We start from the raw sequence: 15,000 nt of genomic DNA, 5'->3' as shown, positions 1-15,000 counted from the left end.
GTGTGTGTGTGTGTGTGTGTGTGTGTGTGTGTGTGTGTGTGTGTGTGTGTGTGTGTGTGTGCGTGCGTGCGTGCGTGCGTGCGTGCGTGCGTGCGTGCGTGCGTGCGTGCGTGCGTGCGTGCGTGCGTGCGTGCGTGTGTGTGTGTGCACGTGCACGTGCACATGCAGGCGTGTGTGTGTGTGTGTGTGTGTGTGCGTGTGCACGTGCACATGCACATGCACGTGTGTGTGTGTGTGTGTGTGTGTGTGTGTGTGTGTGTGTGTGTGTGTGTGTGTGTGTGTGTGTGTGTGTGTGTGTGTGTGTGTGTGTGTGTGTGTGTGTGTGTGTGTGTGTGTGTGTGTAGGAGCTGAGGGGGTTACAGTGACTGTAGGACTGACAGAAAGGAGCCAAGTGTTTAAGGCTCTCATATAGCCCTACCGCACGGCTAGCCTGCCAGCCGATCAATACTGGGAAAACGTACAGCACACGCAATCAATACAGGAACTGAGGCTGTAAAAATTATTGAGCAGTCACATCATGTGATGAAGTATATTCACTATTTTGGTGTAAGTTAGAGGAATGAGTCTGTATGCTTGGTTGTGCCTTCACTATTTTGGTGTAAGTTAGAGGAATAAGCATATACACCTCCCATACGTATCCTAGCTCTCAGTTCTCACTGCCCTTCCTTCATCTTCCACTGTTATTGACCACAAGTGACCATGCATCAGATATTCTGAATCTCTTGCAGTATAAGGCTGGTTAGCACCAAAGTGAACACAGTAGCCAAGATCGGCAAGTCTCACATACTTACTGGTTTCTCAGAGGTGGACTTAGCCAAAAGTCCCTCCAATAATGGCTCATTCACTCGCATCATTACATTAAACCTGATAACAGTGTGTCTAAAAGAATTCGAGACGATTCGTCTAATGAATTGTTGAGAGGGGACCATTCGAACAAAACGTTGGACCATTCGTAGAAGGCATGGGGCGTTTCGTGCAGTACCTGAGGATTTTTCGTAGAAGACCTAAGGACGTTACGTTCAACCCATGCAGACCTTTCGTTTAACTGGGCAGATGTTTAGTTTAGTCTGCTTATTTTATTAGCCTATTATTTTTATATTTTATCAAACTTGTGTGCCTACCACCACAATGCAATGAAAACAAAAATCTAACCATGTAGAAAGTGCGTGCGTGCGTCTCTAATTTTTTAAAATAAATTTATAATTTTAATTCAGGCTGCTTTTTTATCATTAGGCCTATTTTATAGCCTATTTTATAAATATACTATATCGTAACGGACTGCCTCTGCCTCCTCCAGAGTGAGATAACAGCGTTACCCCCTGTGCCACTTACTGTGCAAATTACAAGTAGTTCTAGGCAACGTCTGACAAGTAGAACTACGGAGGAATTCTAACAAAACCAAAACAAAATAGGCAGTTAGCTTATTTAATAACGAGGCCAAAATAGGTAGCTACCAGCTTATTTAATAAAGAGGCCTAATAGGCTACAAATAAAATAATTGCTCAAAACTATTGCCTTTACAGTTAAAATGAGCGTGAAAAATAGCTGAATTACATTTTTAAATCAACAAAAGACGTTAGAATGAGCGTTAAAAACAGCTGATTTACATTTTTAAACATTTACAAAATAAGCAGCCTGAAGGCTTGAAGGGATTGGAGGAGGATTTCCAACAAAAAAAATAGGCAGCCTGAAGGGACGTTTTCTCTCTCTCTCTCTCTCTCTCTCTCTCTCTCTCTCTCTCTCTCTCTCTCTCTCTCTCTCTCTCTCTCTCTAAACTGTAGCATGGATTTAACATGGGTGCATTCTGTAGGCTATGTTTTCCGACACTGTTGTATCTTTTCTGGCTCATGCGCGAACTATTTGTTGTCATTCAGAATCAGAAACATCAGAGTGTCGGCAGACAGCTTTCTCTTGTTGCTGGTGCTTTGCATTTAATTTGAATAGTGAAGCTATAGGCCTACTCTCCACACGTAGGTATATTCCAGACCCCCAGAAGACGGTAGCTAGAAGCTTTCATCTAAAAAGTTACCGGAAAGTCGCTGCATGACAACCAAATGTGCAGTGGTCAGGACTTCTAGACGCACGCTGCCCTGATTCAAAGCGACAAGGCTGTGCTTGTAAAAAAACCAACAACATAGGCCTACCAGTTAAAATGAGTAAGTACATTTTATTTATAGATTTACATGTTTAAATCAACAAAAAACAAAACTTAACAGCTGATTTAGATATTTAAATAAACAAAACCGTTAAAATGAGCATTAAAAAAGCTGATTTACATTTCTAATATAGGCAGGCTGAAGAAAACCTGTTAAAATGAGCATTAAAAAAGCTGATTTACATTTCTAATATAGGCAGGCTGAAGGGACGTTTAGTTCAAACCTAAGGATCTTTAGTTCAATTTTAAGGATGTTTCGTAGGCTTTTGCGGTAGACGGAACGTCCTCGACGAAAGATCCCCTGCCTTATACGAATGATCCAATGTTTTGTTCGAATGGTCCCCTCTCAAGAATCCATTCGACGAAAAGACCTGTACCCGTCTAAAATATACGCTTTATATGCTGACGCTTTTCCAATTGCACTAGATATAGTGCTTGTGTTTTGTCGGTCACCTTTGTCAGGGAAAGGCAGACATAGCCTTCTTGGCCAGACTGACTTAATTTAAAAATAAAATGTGCAGTAGTAAGGAGGTATGGGCAGGCCCATTTGTTAATCAACCAAAAAAAGGAGTATCCACCTTAGAGAAAGTCAATATTATATATTCAGTACTGGTCAGAATACTTGTAATATGTCCAGACGTGACAGGTCCCACTGAACATTTTGATAGACTTTGTACAACAATGTGGTGCAGATCAGCTCAGCACACTTAGGGGTGTCAGGGGCTCTTGACAGACCCTTGTTCATTTCTGCTCAGCTTTTTGAGCTTACACGAGAGTCTGGAGCAGGGATGGAAATAAGCACCTGTCCACCTGCCAATGACAGGTGAATTTGGCATTTGGCAGGTGAAATATGTCATCCACCTGTCACCTTGACATCCAACATCAAAGGTTTAAGCAAATTGTTAAAGAAAAGAGTTATTGGCATCACAATACCTCTGACCTCTGAAACCAAAGTATTGATCATAAAATGATCTTACTTGGCATTACAATGTTTGGAACGTTTGAATATGAACTGGTAACACCTGTGAGTGACTGGTAGATTTTAGAATCAACCTGCCACAGTGACTGGTGGGGAATAATGTTTAGTTCCACCCCTGGTCTGGAGGACCTTCAGATTTGCCCTGCCGGGAACCGCCACCACCATGCAGAACCAGTCAGGATCACAGGATGTTCAGAGATGTGGCGCAGTCAAAGTTTAAATGTACTATGTAGTGGAGAAGGGAAAAAGAGGTGAAATGCCACAGTTGTTTCAGACAACAATGCCGCTCGCATGGACTCATCGACATCGATTCTGTTATTAATGTCAACAATAATTTCACATCTGTCAGCAGTTAAAGTAGCACCTCACTGGTTTCCCCAATCACGTGCAAGGATTTTTTTGATAAAACCACGGCTTCGCAGGCCAATGCATAGCATTCATCTGGCGAGAGTCAGGTTAGTAATGTTACAGGGATAACTGTAAAATGGTCAATCAATTTATCGCTCTAATGTGTGTGTTCTCGCAGCGTCCGAGCAGCATTGTGTCCGACAGCTCAGTGGAGCCGGTGCCATCCTCGGCCGCCTCCTCTCCCTCCAACTCCTCCCTCTGCTACGACATGATGGGGCCCGCAGGAGGATTCATCAACAACAACTACCTGGTAAGAAGAAGAATTAGTGTTGACGGTGTACTGTCAATATAGCCTACTTATCAACAGAGCTACAGAGCTAGGGTAGTGTTTTTCAACACTGGAGTTGGAGCCCCATATAAGCTGACCTGGGATTAAAATGGGGTCCCTTGAAATGTCTAGATGAGAAAAAAGAATACCAGTAAAGATTATACTAGATTACCTTAATCACAGTTAAAGTTATGTTCCATTGGCTACCTTTCTCAGAGAGCAGTGGTAGGCTAATGGTTAGGGAGAGTTGGAATGTGGATTAGAGAGTTTCAAGTTCGAATCTCTCCCCAGCAGGCAATGGCTGAAGTGCCCTTGGGAAAAGCAGCTTATAACACATTTGCACCAGGGAACTTAACCAATACCCTATCTATAACTGTAATTTGCTTTGAATAAAAACATCAGCGAAGTGTAATGCAAATGACATGAAAATAAAATGGCAAAGACAGTCTGGGCAAGCTGACTACTTGGTGCAGAATCACTTGTAATATCAGCGGGCCCAGGCTAGACACCTACTGTGTATGCACTGTGCAGGGGCCTTTGTTGTCAGGTGACACATGCACAAAGCCATTTCAGACAGCACCTGTCAAACACCTGTCAAAACACTCCACATTGTGTAGCCAGTGCGTCTTGCATTCAAAACAGGACAAACTGTGTCAACAGGAAAATGAAAAGAGTAGGGAGTCCCAGTCAAATTCTGCTTAGGACCGCCATAAAAGCTTGGGCTAGCCCTGCACTCAGAAATGGAAGTACATTTAAATGTATGACTTTTTCGGGGACACACATGGTGTTTTGAACACTTTTCGATACAGGTTTCAAGACAAATAGCTTCTTCTTACTGATATTAGAAAACAACAAGGGAAGATCTGAAATTGAATAGGTCTGCAAAAGTGGATTAATGCCATTCACCCGCTCCCTCTATCNCCCCCCCCCCCCTCTCNCCCCCTCTCTCCCTCTTCAGACCATCAGAGAGGAGACAGCCCATCAGCAGCAGGAGGAGGCTAATGTTCGACAGCCAGAGAAAGGAAGCACCCATGTGAAGCTGCGGTGGGTCTCTCACTCCCTCTCTCTCTCTCTCTCTCTCTCTCTCTCTCTCTCTCTCCCTCCCTCTCTCTCTCTCTCTCTCTCTCTCTCTCTCTCTCTCTCTACCTCCCCCCCCTCTCTCTCTCTCTCTCTCTCTCTCTCTCTCTCTCTCTCTCTCTCTCTCTCTCTATTTTCCGTCTCCTCTCTCTCCGCCCATTACATTGCATCCCGGAAGCCATTACCCACCAGGCTAAATGCAGTCCTAATGGCCAGACAGCACTTTGCACCCAATCAAAGCTCAGTCTACATTGAACCACCAGACACACAGCAGCACAGTGCAGAGGTGGAACTTTGAACCGAATGACCAGAAAGATCAAGAGAGTTTGTTGTCCTGAGAAACACCATCCACCGGATGTTGACGCCTAATCTAAACCTAAACAGCCCACTCAAAATGCAGTCAAGCCGATAAAAACATTAGCTTTAGCATACAGTGAATATATGCTACTGCCACAGAGTAAACCTGATGAGGTGCTTGGCGAAATGCGCACTTCGCTCCAGAAATGAAAAAAGACTAAATTAAACAGTAATCAGTCTGCTGTGTTTTATTAATATTGATTTTTAGACAATGTTCCTGCCTCACACCTGCATCTGCATTAGTGAGGGCTTGTGCATCAGGACTTTGATAGACATATGATTCTTGTTACTTGTAACAGCATTCATTTATGCATATTTTCAAGAAGATTCACATATCTATTTGATTGGTTCTGGAACATAAACAACATGACCACTGCTCTGTCTAACCACCACAGGTGATCTAAGGAATAGTCTCCCAAGTCATGATCTCCACACATTTTCTCAAATGTTCGCTTCAATTAGGCTAATGATCTCACCAAGCATTCTTTTCGAGTTGTGATATGCTACATTATCCTAATGAATTACTGATTTCCACAAACTGAATTTCTCGAAGGTTCTTTTGAAGTAATGATAACTATGAATGTTGTCTTTAAATAATGATCTCCTCTCATTGTTCTTCAATTTGCAGGACAAGACTCCTCCCAGACTCAGTCCCATCCCCCAGGACTAGCATCGACCTGGACTCTCAGGTAACTGACACCTGCGTGATGTTTACTTACAAGACTAATGTTTATTACATTAAGTCTACTTTTTGCCATTTTGACACACAACGCACCACACTGTATGTGCGGCTGTCATAAGAATTTGTAGTGCTCGATTTTCATTCTGTGGTGCTGGTCCACAGAATTCTTTGTGTGCGTGCGTGCGTGCGTGCGTGCGTGCGTGTGTGCGTGCGTGAGAGAGAGAGAGAGAGCGTGAGCGAGAGAAAGAGTGTGTTGATGTTTAATGGAACATAACTGTGCAAAAATATTCAGTTTGAGGTTACCATCTATGGTTTTCACCCACAGCTCCAGTTCATGTAAATTATTCATGATATTACAAATAGCTGATTCTCCTTCAAAGCGGACCTTTCCTCAGCAGTTTTAAATGTTTCCAATTTCCAGAGCTCTTCAGATCTGGGCTTCAAAATATAAACATAGCCTACTGTGCTAAAAGTCTATTAAATGGAACGCCCCTTATATTAATTGATTTTCATGTTATTGTGTAGTTATTTGTTTATTTCAGTGGAGAGTGTATACCCTCGTAAAGGGTAGGCTATTCGTGCAATTAATTCACTGACCTGACTGTAGGTTTGCGCGCCAGACTGACAGACAGTTCAGAGCGGTGTGATATTACAGTGATAAATTCAGTTGCAGAAAAAAAAAAAAAATCAGTTGCAGAATTGTCAGCAAATAAGAACCGAGATAACGCATTCAATAGATCTTATTATTGTCCAGACAAGATTTTCGAGAAGAGAAATGAGTGCACAAACATGGGTACCCATGACTCATGAGTACAGAGACAGATACATCAGCTCATCAGTGAAACTTCCTGTAGTGCACAGACACAGGAATACACAGCACACTTCCTTCCGACTCCATTGCATATTACACTGTCAAGATACACACATTTGATATTTTAGCAGTTCTATACAAAGTTTGTTGTAGGAAAAAAATGATAGAATGAATTGTCATCAAGCAGACTAAAATACAGTATCCTCAGGAATGTATGATTTCTCCCTATGGTACTCTTCCTTGCTTCTCCAAGAATCGTGTGTTTTCCCCAAGAACTGGAGAAGCGTCTTTGACTTCATAAGTAGTGCTTCGCTGCCACCCTGGGGTTGTTTGTGGAAACGACCGGTTATGCTGCTGGAGTGCCACCTAGTGGCTTGATAGAGCATGACATATTTTTATTACCAAATTGTGTGGACCTGCTGAGGCTTCCACTCTTATTTGTGCCATTTCGTAGTGTCAAAAGTGCCTCAAGCCTATAGATTCAGATGGCTAGTGTGCTTGTGTGTACGCAACCCTTTTTGTGGGTGTGTTGGTGTCTTTGTGTGGGGGTGCGCTTTTGTGTATACTGCAGACAAATACAATGCTTTCATCTGTGTGTCAGGGCGAGAGAGAGAGAGAGAGAGAGAGAGAGAGAGAGAGAGAGAGAGAGAGAGAGAGAGAGAGAGAGAGAGAGAGAGAGAGAGAGAGAGAGAGAGAGAGAGAAGGAGGGTAACAGAGAGAATGACAATGTGGCCCACAAAGACATTAAGCCCACGATTTAGACTTAATGTACAGCCATTGCCCACCATGCTCAACCATACAAGAACACCACAACATACATAATTCATAGCTGTGAAGGGGGAGTGAAGCATGTGAAGCATTTTTCCCCTCAACAACTGATGGGGGAGAATGCTATTGGAGAATGCTGTTGCTACACACATTATCACCTCCTATCTTCTCCTCTTCTCTTTTCTCTTCTCTTCTCCTCCTCTATCCCCTATTCTCAACTATCCTCCTCCTCCTCCTATCCTCTCCTCTCCTCTTCTTTTCACATCTGCTCGTCCTCTCTCTGCGGTCCTCCTCTCCTTTATTGTCTTCTCTCCTCCACTCTTGTCTTCTCTCCATCCTCCACTCTGTCCTGCCATTATGTCCATTTCCATCTCCTCTTCTTCTCCCCAACGTAGTCCTCTCCTCCCCTTTTCTCTCTCCTCTTCTCTCTTCTCATATCATCCCCTCCTCTGCTCTCCTCTCCTGTCATCCTCTCCTTTCCTCTTCTCCCCCTTTCTCCCTCCTTTCCTCCCTGTTTATCTCTCCTCTCCTCTCCTCCACTCTCCTCTATCCACTCTGTCCTCCTCTCCTATGCACGTGCCTTAGAGTGGGGTGGTTACCCCAGAGGACTCTGGGATACCTCCATCAGCAGCAGCAGCAGCAGCAGCAGCCGGCACAGGCACAGGCACAGGCACCGGCACGTGCTGAGCAGAGATGACATCATGGCTTGAAAGTTTAATGAGATGCACCAGAAAGCCCTCCATCTGTCTTGGAGAGCAGGAGGGAGGGGAGAGCGGAGGAGAGAGAGAGAGAGAGAGAGAGAGAGAGAGAGAGAGAGAGAGAGAGAGAGAGAGAGAGAGAGAGAGAGAGAGAGAGAGAGAGAGAGAGAGAGAGAGAGAGAGAGAGAGAGAGAGAGAGCCAGAGAGAGGCAGGGGCAGGGACTGAGGGAGAGATTACGGGAAAGAGGGTTCACAGGGAGGAATGGAAGTACAGAGAGAGCATAGCGAAAAACAGAGAGAGCGAGAGACAGGCAGGGATGGGGGAAGACAGAAAAGAGTGAAAGAGATGGAGAGAGGAGGACGGATGAAAGGATGAGGGTAGAGAGTTCATAGGGAGAGATGAGGGGAGGACTGGAGAGATTCAAGCAGCAGCAGAGAGAGAGAGAGAGATGGAGGGAAAGAGAGTGAGGGAAGGAGGGAGGGAGGAGGAGAGAACACACACACTGCTACTGCTGAATTATAATGCTTGAAATCCTAAATCTTAATTTAGACATCAGTGTTCAACTTGCGGAGCACGTGCCCTCTCGCTGCATAAGTCACTCACTGCAGTCCAGTCATGCCTTCGCCATCACACTCCTGGTGCAGATTGTTTCCTGGCAAAGGGTAGAGTCATGGGGCTGATACCTGGGTCAGTCTTTTCATCCTGATCAGGAGAATTATAGGGAGAACAAATAGGGTTGGAAAGGAAGAACATGGAATTCATTTCTTTAAGAAACATTATTTGGGTAGATCACTGTATTTTGTCAGTAAGAGATTATTTCCTGACAAAGTGGGGAGTTAGGAGACCTGTTTCTGGGTCAGTTTTTCCATAATGTGTATAGGAATTAAAATATCCTCCTGCTGGCCAGCTGCAAGATCATATATTTTATTTATTCCTTTAAAAATTGTTTTGAGCAAGTGTTGAATACAGTATTTTATTTTATGTTTTTAATGCCCTGAGAATGGTCTCTTGACTGAAAGCGTAGTAATTAAATAAAACTTGCTCAAAAGATTTAAGCAGACAGACATTATACTTCTCGAATTTTATTTCTTTACAATAAGTGTTTGGGTTTATAGATTAGGCGACATTGAGTGTATCTAGTTTGACTTGATATGTATCTGATTGTTTTATTTTGTTGGTAGTTACTAACTCTTAATTTGAAGATGGGTACATTTAAAGGATAACTTGAGCCGTTTACATGACACATATCATAACCATTTATAACACTTGATTTCACTTGACTTTATGACTATTGTCATTAGGTGTGTCATACAATATCAATTTAGTTTATCAAGTAAATGAATGAACGTTTATGGTATGTGTTGTGTTTCATAAATGGGCCCATGTCTCTCTTTTATAAAGTAGACACTATAAAATAAAGAACCATGGCTTGGGCCTTTTGGATTGTAACTTTCTATCGTCAGGAATTATCTAAAACGATAGATGTGCCCATATATGCCCAAATGTATTCAATGCTTCTCTATAAAAATTAAATTAAACTTGCCAAAGGGTGATAGTGAATTCTCCTCTGCTCCGAGGTGATATACGTTGTGTTGTGAAGAAAGCCCCTTATGCGCTTAACACTTTTAGGAAGAGAGAGAAGAGCAGAAGAGAAGAGGGGAGAATATTTACGCGTCCTCTCACAGGGAAGACGTCTGTAGAGGGGAAACTGAGTGTTGCCGTCCATCAAAAAGAATATTAAGCACTAAATGAAGTCTGAAGGGTAAACTGTTTGTCTGTTTGTGCAAGGCAGGGGGAGGTCTGTTCCTGAGGGATCGTGCTGCTGTTTATTGGAGAAACTATTTGCAGAGAACTGAATGAAGGGGGGAAAAGCTGTGGGCCACTGCAGATTTGACTAAAGCGGTTGCTTCATAACTTAGTTTTCAAGGGAATATCTTCCCTTGCACTTAGAAACTTCTTCCTTCTTCCAAGACTTATGCTAAAATGTTGTTACTGTCTGAATGATACGTGTATATCTTTGCATTTGCCACTGCATGCAATGCAGTATTTGTGGGTCATTACAGATTTGTCTAAAGCGGTTGCTTCATGGCTGCCCGTTTTCAAGGGAATTCAGAATACGCATCTTACCTCATTCTAAAGCCTTTTGGTAAAGTGTTTTGCTGACTGAATGGTGTGTGTCTGTCAAGTGGAATGTGTGTATGTTTTCGTGTCTTTCATCTCTGTGCTACTTCTTTTTAAAGTGTGTGTGTGTGTGTGTGTGTGTGTGTGTGTGTGTGTGTGTGTGTGTGTGTGTGTGTGTGTGTGTGTGTGTGTGTGTGTGTGTGTGTGTGTGTGTGTGTGTGTGTGTGTGTGTGTGTGTGTGTGTGTGTGTGTGTGTGTGTGTGTGTGCGTGCGTGCGTGTGTGTGTGTGTCATTAACTCCTTAGCGCAGAGCCTCTCTTAGGCCTATAACTTTTGTCACCAAAATGGTAATGCTGAAGTCTTAATCGGTTAAGGCTCTCTGCATTGTCATAACAATGTTGTTATGATGTAGTTCAATGTTTTCGGCAAAGAGTGAATAGGCCAGTCGACGGTCGCCCATCTGCAGAAAGAGGCTACTACATACATGTGTGTATGTCTACTAGAAATGTTTCATTCCCAGGACGTTCTAGTGAAACCTTTGGTTCTGGTTACGTCCCTTTTTGGTTTCATTGCACCTTGGTTGTAACAGAGCATTTTTGTTCCATTCTCTAAACATTATCTGCTTGATCACTTGATCAAGTGTGTGCGTGCGTGTGTGCGTGCGTGTGTGTGTTTTTGCGTGCGTGCGTGTGTGCGTGTGTGCGTATGTGTGGATGGATGTGTGTTTGTGTGTGTGCGTGTGTGTGTTTTTGCGTGCGTGCGTGCGTGTGTGTGTGTTTTTGCGTGCGTGCGTGTGTGCGTATGTGTGGGTGGATGTGTGTGTGTGTGTTTGTGTNTGTTTGTGTGTGTGTATATTCTGTAAACTTAATCTGCTCTGTGTGTGTGTGTGTGTGCAGGTGTTCTCTGTGTTCTCCCTGGGCTGGATGGAGGTGTCGGATGCGGACATGGTGGCCGGCAGGAGCAGCGCGGTGGTCAGCGACTGCATCAGGCAACTGCAGCACCGCAGCACCTGCAGCTCCACAGGCAGCAGCAGGGGGAGCAGAGACAGCAGAGACATGCACACACCCGGAGACAGAGACGAGGTCAGTTCAAGACATACACACACACACACACTATTCATGCACACACACTGTAGCATCTGCTCAAGGGGACACAGTAGAGACATGCACACACCTGGAGACAGAGACGAGGTCAGTTCAAGACATACACACTATGCACGCACACATACACGCAGGCACGCAGGCACACACACACACACACGCACGCACATACACACACACCGCAGCACCAGCAGTAGAGACAGCAGAGACATGTAAACACTCGGAGACACACTTACCATGCATGCGGACACACACACACACACACACACACACACACACACACACACACACACACACACACACACACACACACACACACACACACACACACACACACACACACACACACACACACACACACAACCAACCAACACCGCCCATGCACAATAAATAAGCCTGCACACACAGAGACAGCAGACACACACATCACAGATCAACAGGGAACAAACATGCTGACATCACCTCATTGTGCAATGACTGTCAGAGAGCACAGAGGTTGTTACGTGTGTGTGTGTGTGTGCGTGTGCGTGTGCGTGTGTGCGTGTGCGTGTGCGTGCGTTCGTGCGTGCGCTTGCGTGTGTGTGTGTGCGTGTGTGTGTGTGTGTGTGTGTGTGTGTGTGTGTGTGTGTGTGTGCATGCGCGCGCGTGCATGCTTATGTGCGTGCGTGTACTGTCTGTACTTGACTTGTGTGCGTTTGCACTCTGATGTCAATGTGTGCTCTAGTGTGTGAGGAACAATGACAATCAGTCAGCTGCGCTGAGCGGCTCCATTAGTGCCGTGTCATCTGTGGCCGACCACCAGGAGTGGAAGGGTAATCTGGCATACTGGGCATTTTACTGGGCCGCCAGTCCTTGTTTTTTTCCCCTTTGAGATTTAGAAGGGGCAATCCATTGGTTTATTTTAATACAGATAAAGGAATGAGCCATAATATCACAGAAAAGTTTGCAGAAATAATATTGTAGAACAGCAGATGAGCTGTGAGAGGGTAGCCAGGCCGTGCCCTCCTAGTGACGCAACACCTTCATCAGAGTTGCTTCTAGTCAGGCCAGGAGCAATACAAATATCGTTTCTGAGCCCCCGAAAAATCGGGAACTCCTCCCACCTTGTCGGGAAGCAAACAACCATTAGCCAAGGGAGGTGGGTCAACCATGCCGTTTGGGAAATGTTACTTGTTGTGCTCTTGGTCAGACCACGTCTCGAAGAGATTTGAAAGTGGATGATAATCAGGCTAGTGAGAGGGGTATTTTCACCCCAGTCCAGCCCTGTGGACCATACAAAGCTGCCCTGTTGTTCTGGAAGAGACGTGTTCAATGGTGTGTTGGAGCTCACTGGTGCATAGCAGGGGAGGCAGATGAGCAAGGACGTGGAACACATGGGTGGTGAAAGCATAGAGAGCACAGACCTCCTTACACGCCTCATCAGTTAACCTTGACAAAAACACATGCACTCATGTGGACATGTGTGAACACACATGCAGTACATGCATACAGGCTTATAGAAAGACAGAGATGCATGTACCCCCGTACACACATGAACTCACGCACGCCCACACGCATGCACACACACACACACAGGGAGCAATTTGTAGGGGGGATGGGGGGATTGTCCCCCCTTCTGGTTTTGATATTGCCACTTTTTCTGCATGTAACTCCATTTATAATGCTTAAAATCTGAAACATATCCCCCCTTCTGGTTATTCAACAAATCGCACCCTGCACACACACATATGCACAAACACATTTTTGCGTGTAAGCTTATAAAAAAAGACATAGACATAAAAGTGAACCCACATACACACACACACACACACACACACACACACACACACACACACACACACACACACACACACACACACACACACACACACACACACACACACACACACACACACACACACACACACACACACACACACACACACACACACTCTCTCTCTCTCTTTCTCTCACACACACGATGCACAGTCTGTTTTAGCTGATGTCGCGTTTTGATACATTTCACAGTGAATGCCAATTGCCACAGTTATTTGCAATATGTCACAGCTGATTATCTTTCCTCAAAGGAGGCAAAATTTCCGGGCATGGTTGCCAATCCTATATCAGTTTTTGCAAGATGTCACAGTTTCAATATCTTGGAAGTAAAAATCCTTAGTGGGTTCCAGATTGATAGGTCTATTCAGAGACTCGTGGGCCAGAGCAATTCAGACGGCCCTTTTTGACTTTTAATGGCTTCTAATGCACACAGAAGAACTTTCAATGGCCCCCCTCTCTCACTCTCTCCCTCCTTTTTTGCTCTATCTACAATGCGCCACTGCTTACAGGAAACCATAAAACTGTTTTATTGGAGATGGAGATTTAATGCATTGTCAGTGTAAGAGATCAGGAAAATGAAGATACTTTGGAAAGCGTTATCTGCAATTAATTTTACTCCCGATTTCTCGAGGCATTTATGGCTGTGAGGATGAACTTCTTCTTCTGCAGTGGAGGATGCTAGAATGGGTTTTTGGCAAGCCAGTCTGACAGTGAGAGAAGAGTTCGTTCATAAAAATGATGGTCCTGACCTGAGTAAATGTAAAGACAGTAAAATAGTTTTACATAAAATGTCACAAGATCTATTAAGTCGAAAAGTTATTCATTGAAAATAGGCACATAGGCAAGTTAATCATGCAGCATAGCATTTACTTAAAGTTTATGTTCAAAAAGACAAATGTAATTGTACTCTGTAAATGTAATTGTGAAATGTATTCGCTGCTAGTAAAAAAAAAAATCCTGAACAAAAAAATCCTGAACAAAAAACATCATAGTTCCTAGCTCAATTGATCTGTAAGCTGACCTATAAAAGTATAATGCAGGAGCAAGAAAGAAGGATTCACCTTCCTGTGTGGATCATCAGGAAATACATATTCATGAATAAAATAAACAAATGCCCCGTGGACTGTGACGGAAGTTTCCAGAATGTACTGGTTTCTCCCCTCACCATCACTATTAAAGGACCAGTTTGGTCAATTTCAATATGCTGTTGTATTGCTCACGCTACCCTTGACTTGTCAGTACCCGGTGATGCCACATTTTTTGGCTAAGCCCTTTCCGAGATATGAGCTATTCTAATGGGGGCAGCGTTTGTTTACATTTTTTTTTTAATTAACATAGGCCTACTACAAATATTTTCCCAAAAGGTATCGCTGTTTGCTAGTTGTCTGCTAATGTTGGATAATCTTTTGGATGTTTTTCAAAATGAATAAAAATGTTTTTTTGAAATGTAAACAAAGCGCTGCCCCCATTATAATCACCAAGATCTCGGAAAAGGCTGACGAAGAAAAAAAACAAACCTCTGGTACTAACAAGTCCAGGGTAGTGTAAGCATTACAACTGCATGTTGAAATTGACTGAACTGGTCCTTTAAAGTCAGCATAGTCACAGCAGTAGTGTTGCTAGTGATTACGGACTGTAAGCATTTCCTACTTCAAATAAAAGCAAATTGTAAATCACATCCACTTCCATTACCTGATCCAAGCGGCATTTCCTTTCTTAGGTCTCATTTGGAATTGAGATGACTTTGCTTTCTTCCTTGCT

General features: G+C 43.8%; 1 protein-coding gene across 1 annotated transcript in view; it reads left to right on the top strand.

The window, feature by feature from the left end:
• LOC134439462 (amyloid beta precursor protein binding family B member 2-like) overlaps nucleotides 1-15,000 on the top strand; it is a 93,172-nt gene that overhangs the window by 11,506 nt on the left and 66,666 nt on the right. Inside the window, exons 7-10 of the mRNA XM_063189351.1 lie at nucleotides 3,661-3,792; nucleotides 4,769-4,854; nucleotides 5,873-5,933; nucleotides 11,221-11,406. Coding sequence (XP_063045421.1) covers nucleotides 3,661-3,792; nucleotides 4,769-4,854; nucleotides 5,873-5,933; nucleotides 11,221-11,406 — 465 coding nt within the window. The remainder of the gene's footprint in view (nucleotides 1-3,660; nucleotides 3,793-4,768; nucleotides 4,855-5,872; nucleotides 5,934-11,220; nucleotides 11,407-15,000) is intronic.

Source organism: Engraulis encrasicolus, chromosome 23, assembly GCF_034702125.1.
Source record: "Engraulis encrasicolus isolate BLACKSEA-1 chromosome 23, IST_EnEncr_1.0, whole genome shotgun sequence".
NCBI classification, from domain to species: Eukaryota; Metazoa; Chordata; class Actinopteri; order Clupeiformes; family Engraulidae; genus Engraulis; species Engraulis encrasicolus.
The sequence above is the reverse complement of the archived record's forward strand: the minus strand, read 5'-3'. Positions and strand labels throughout refer to the sequence as shown.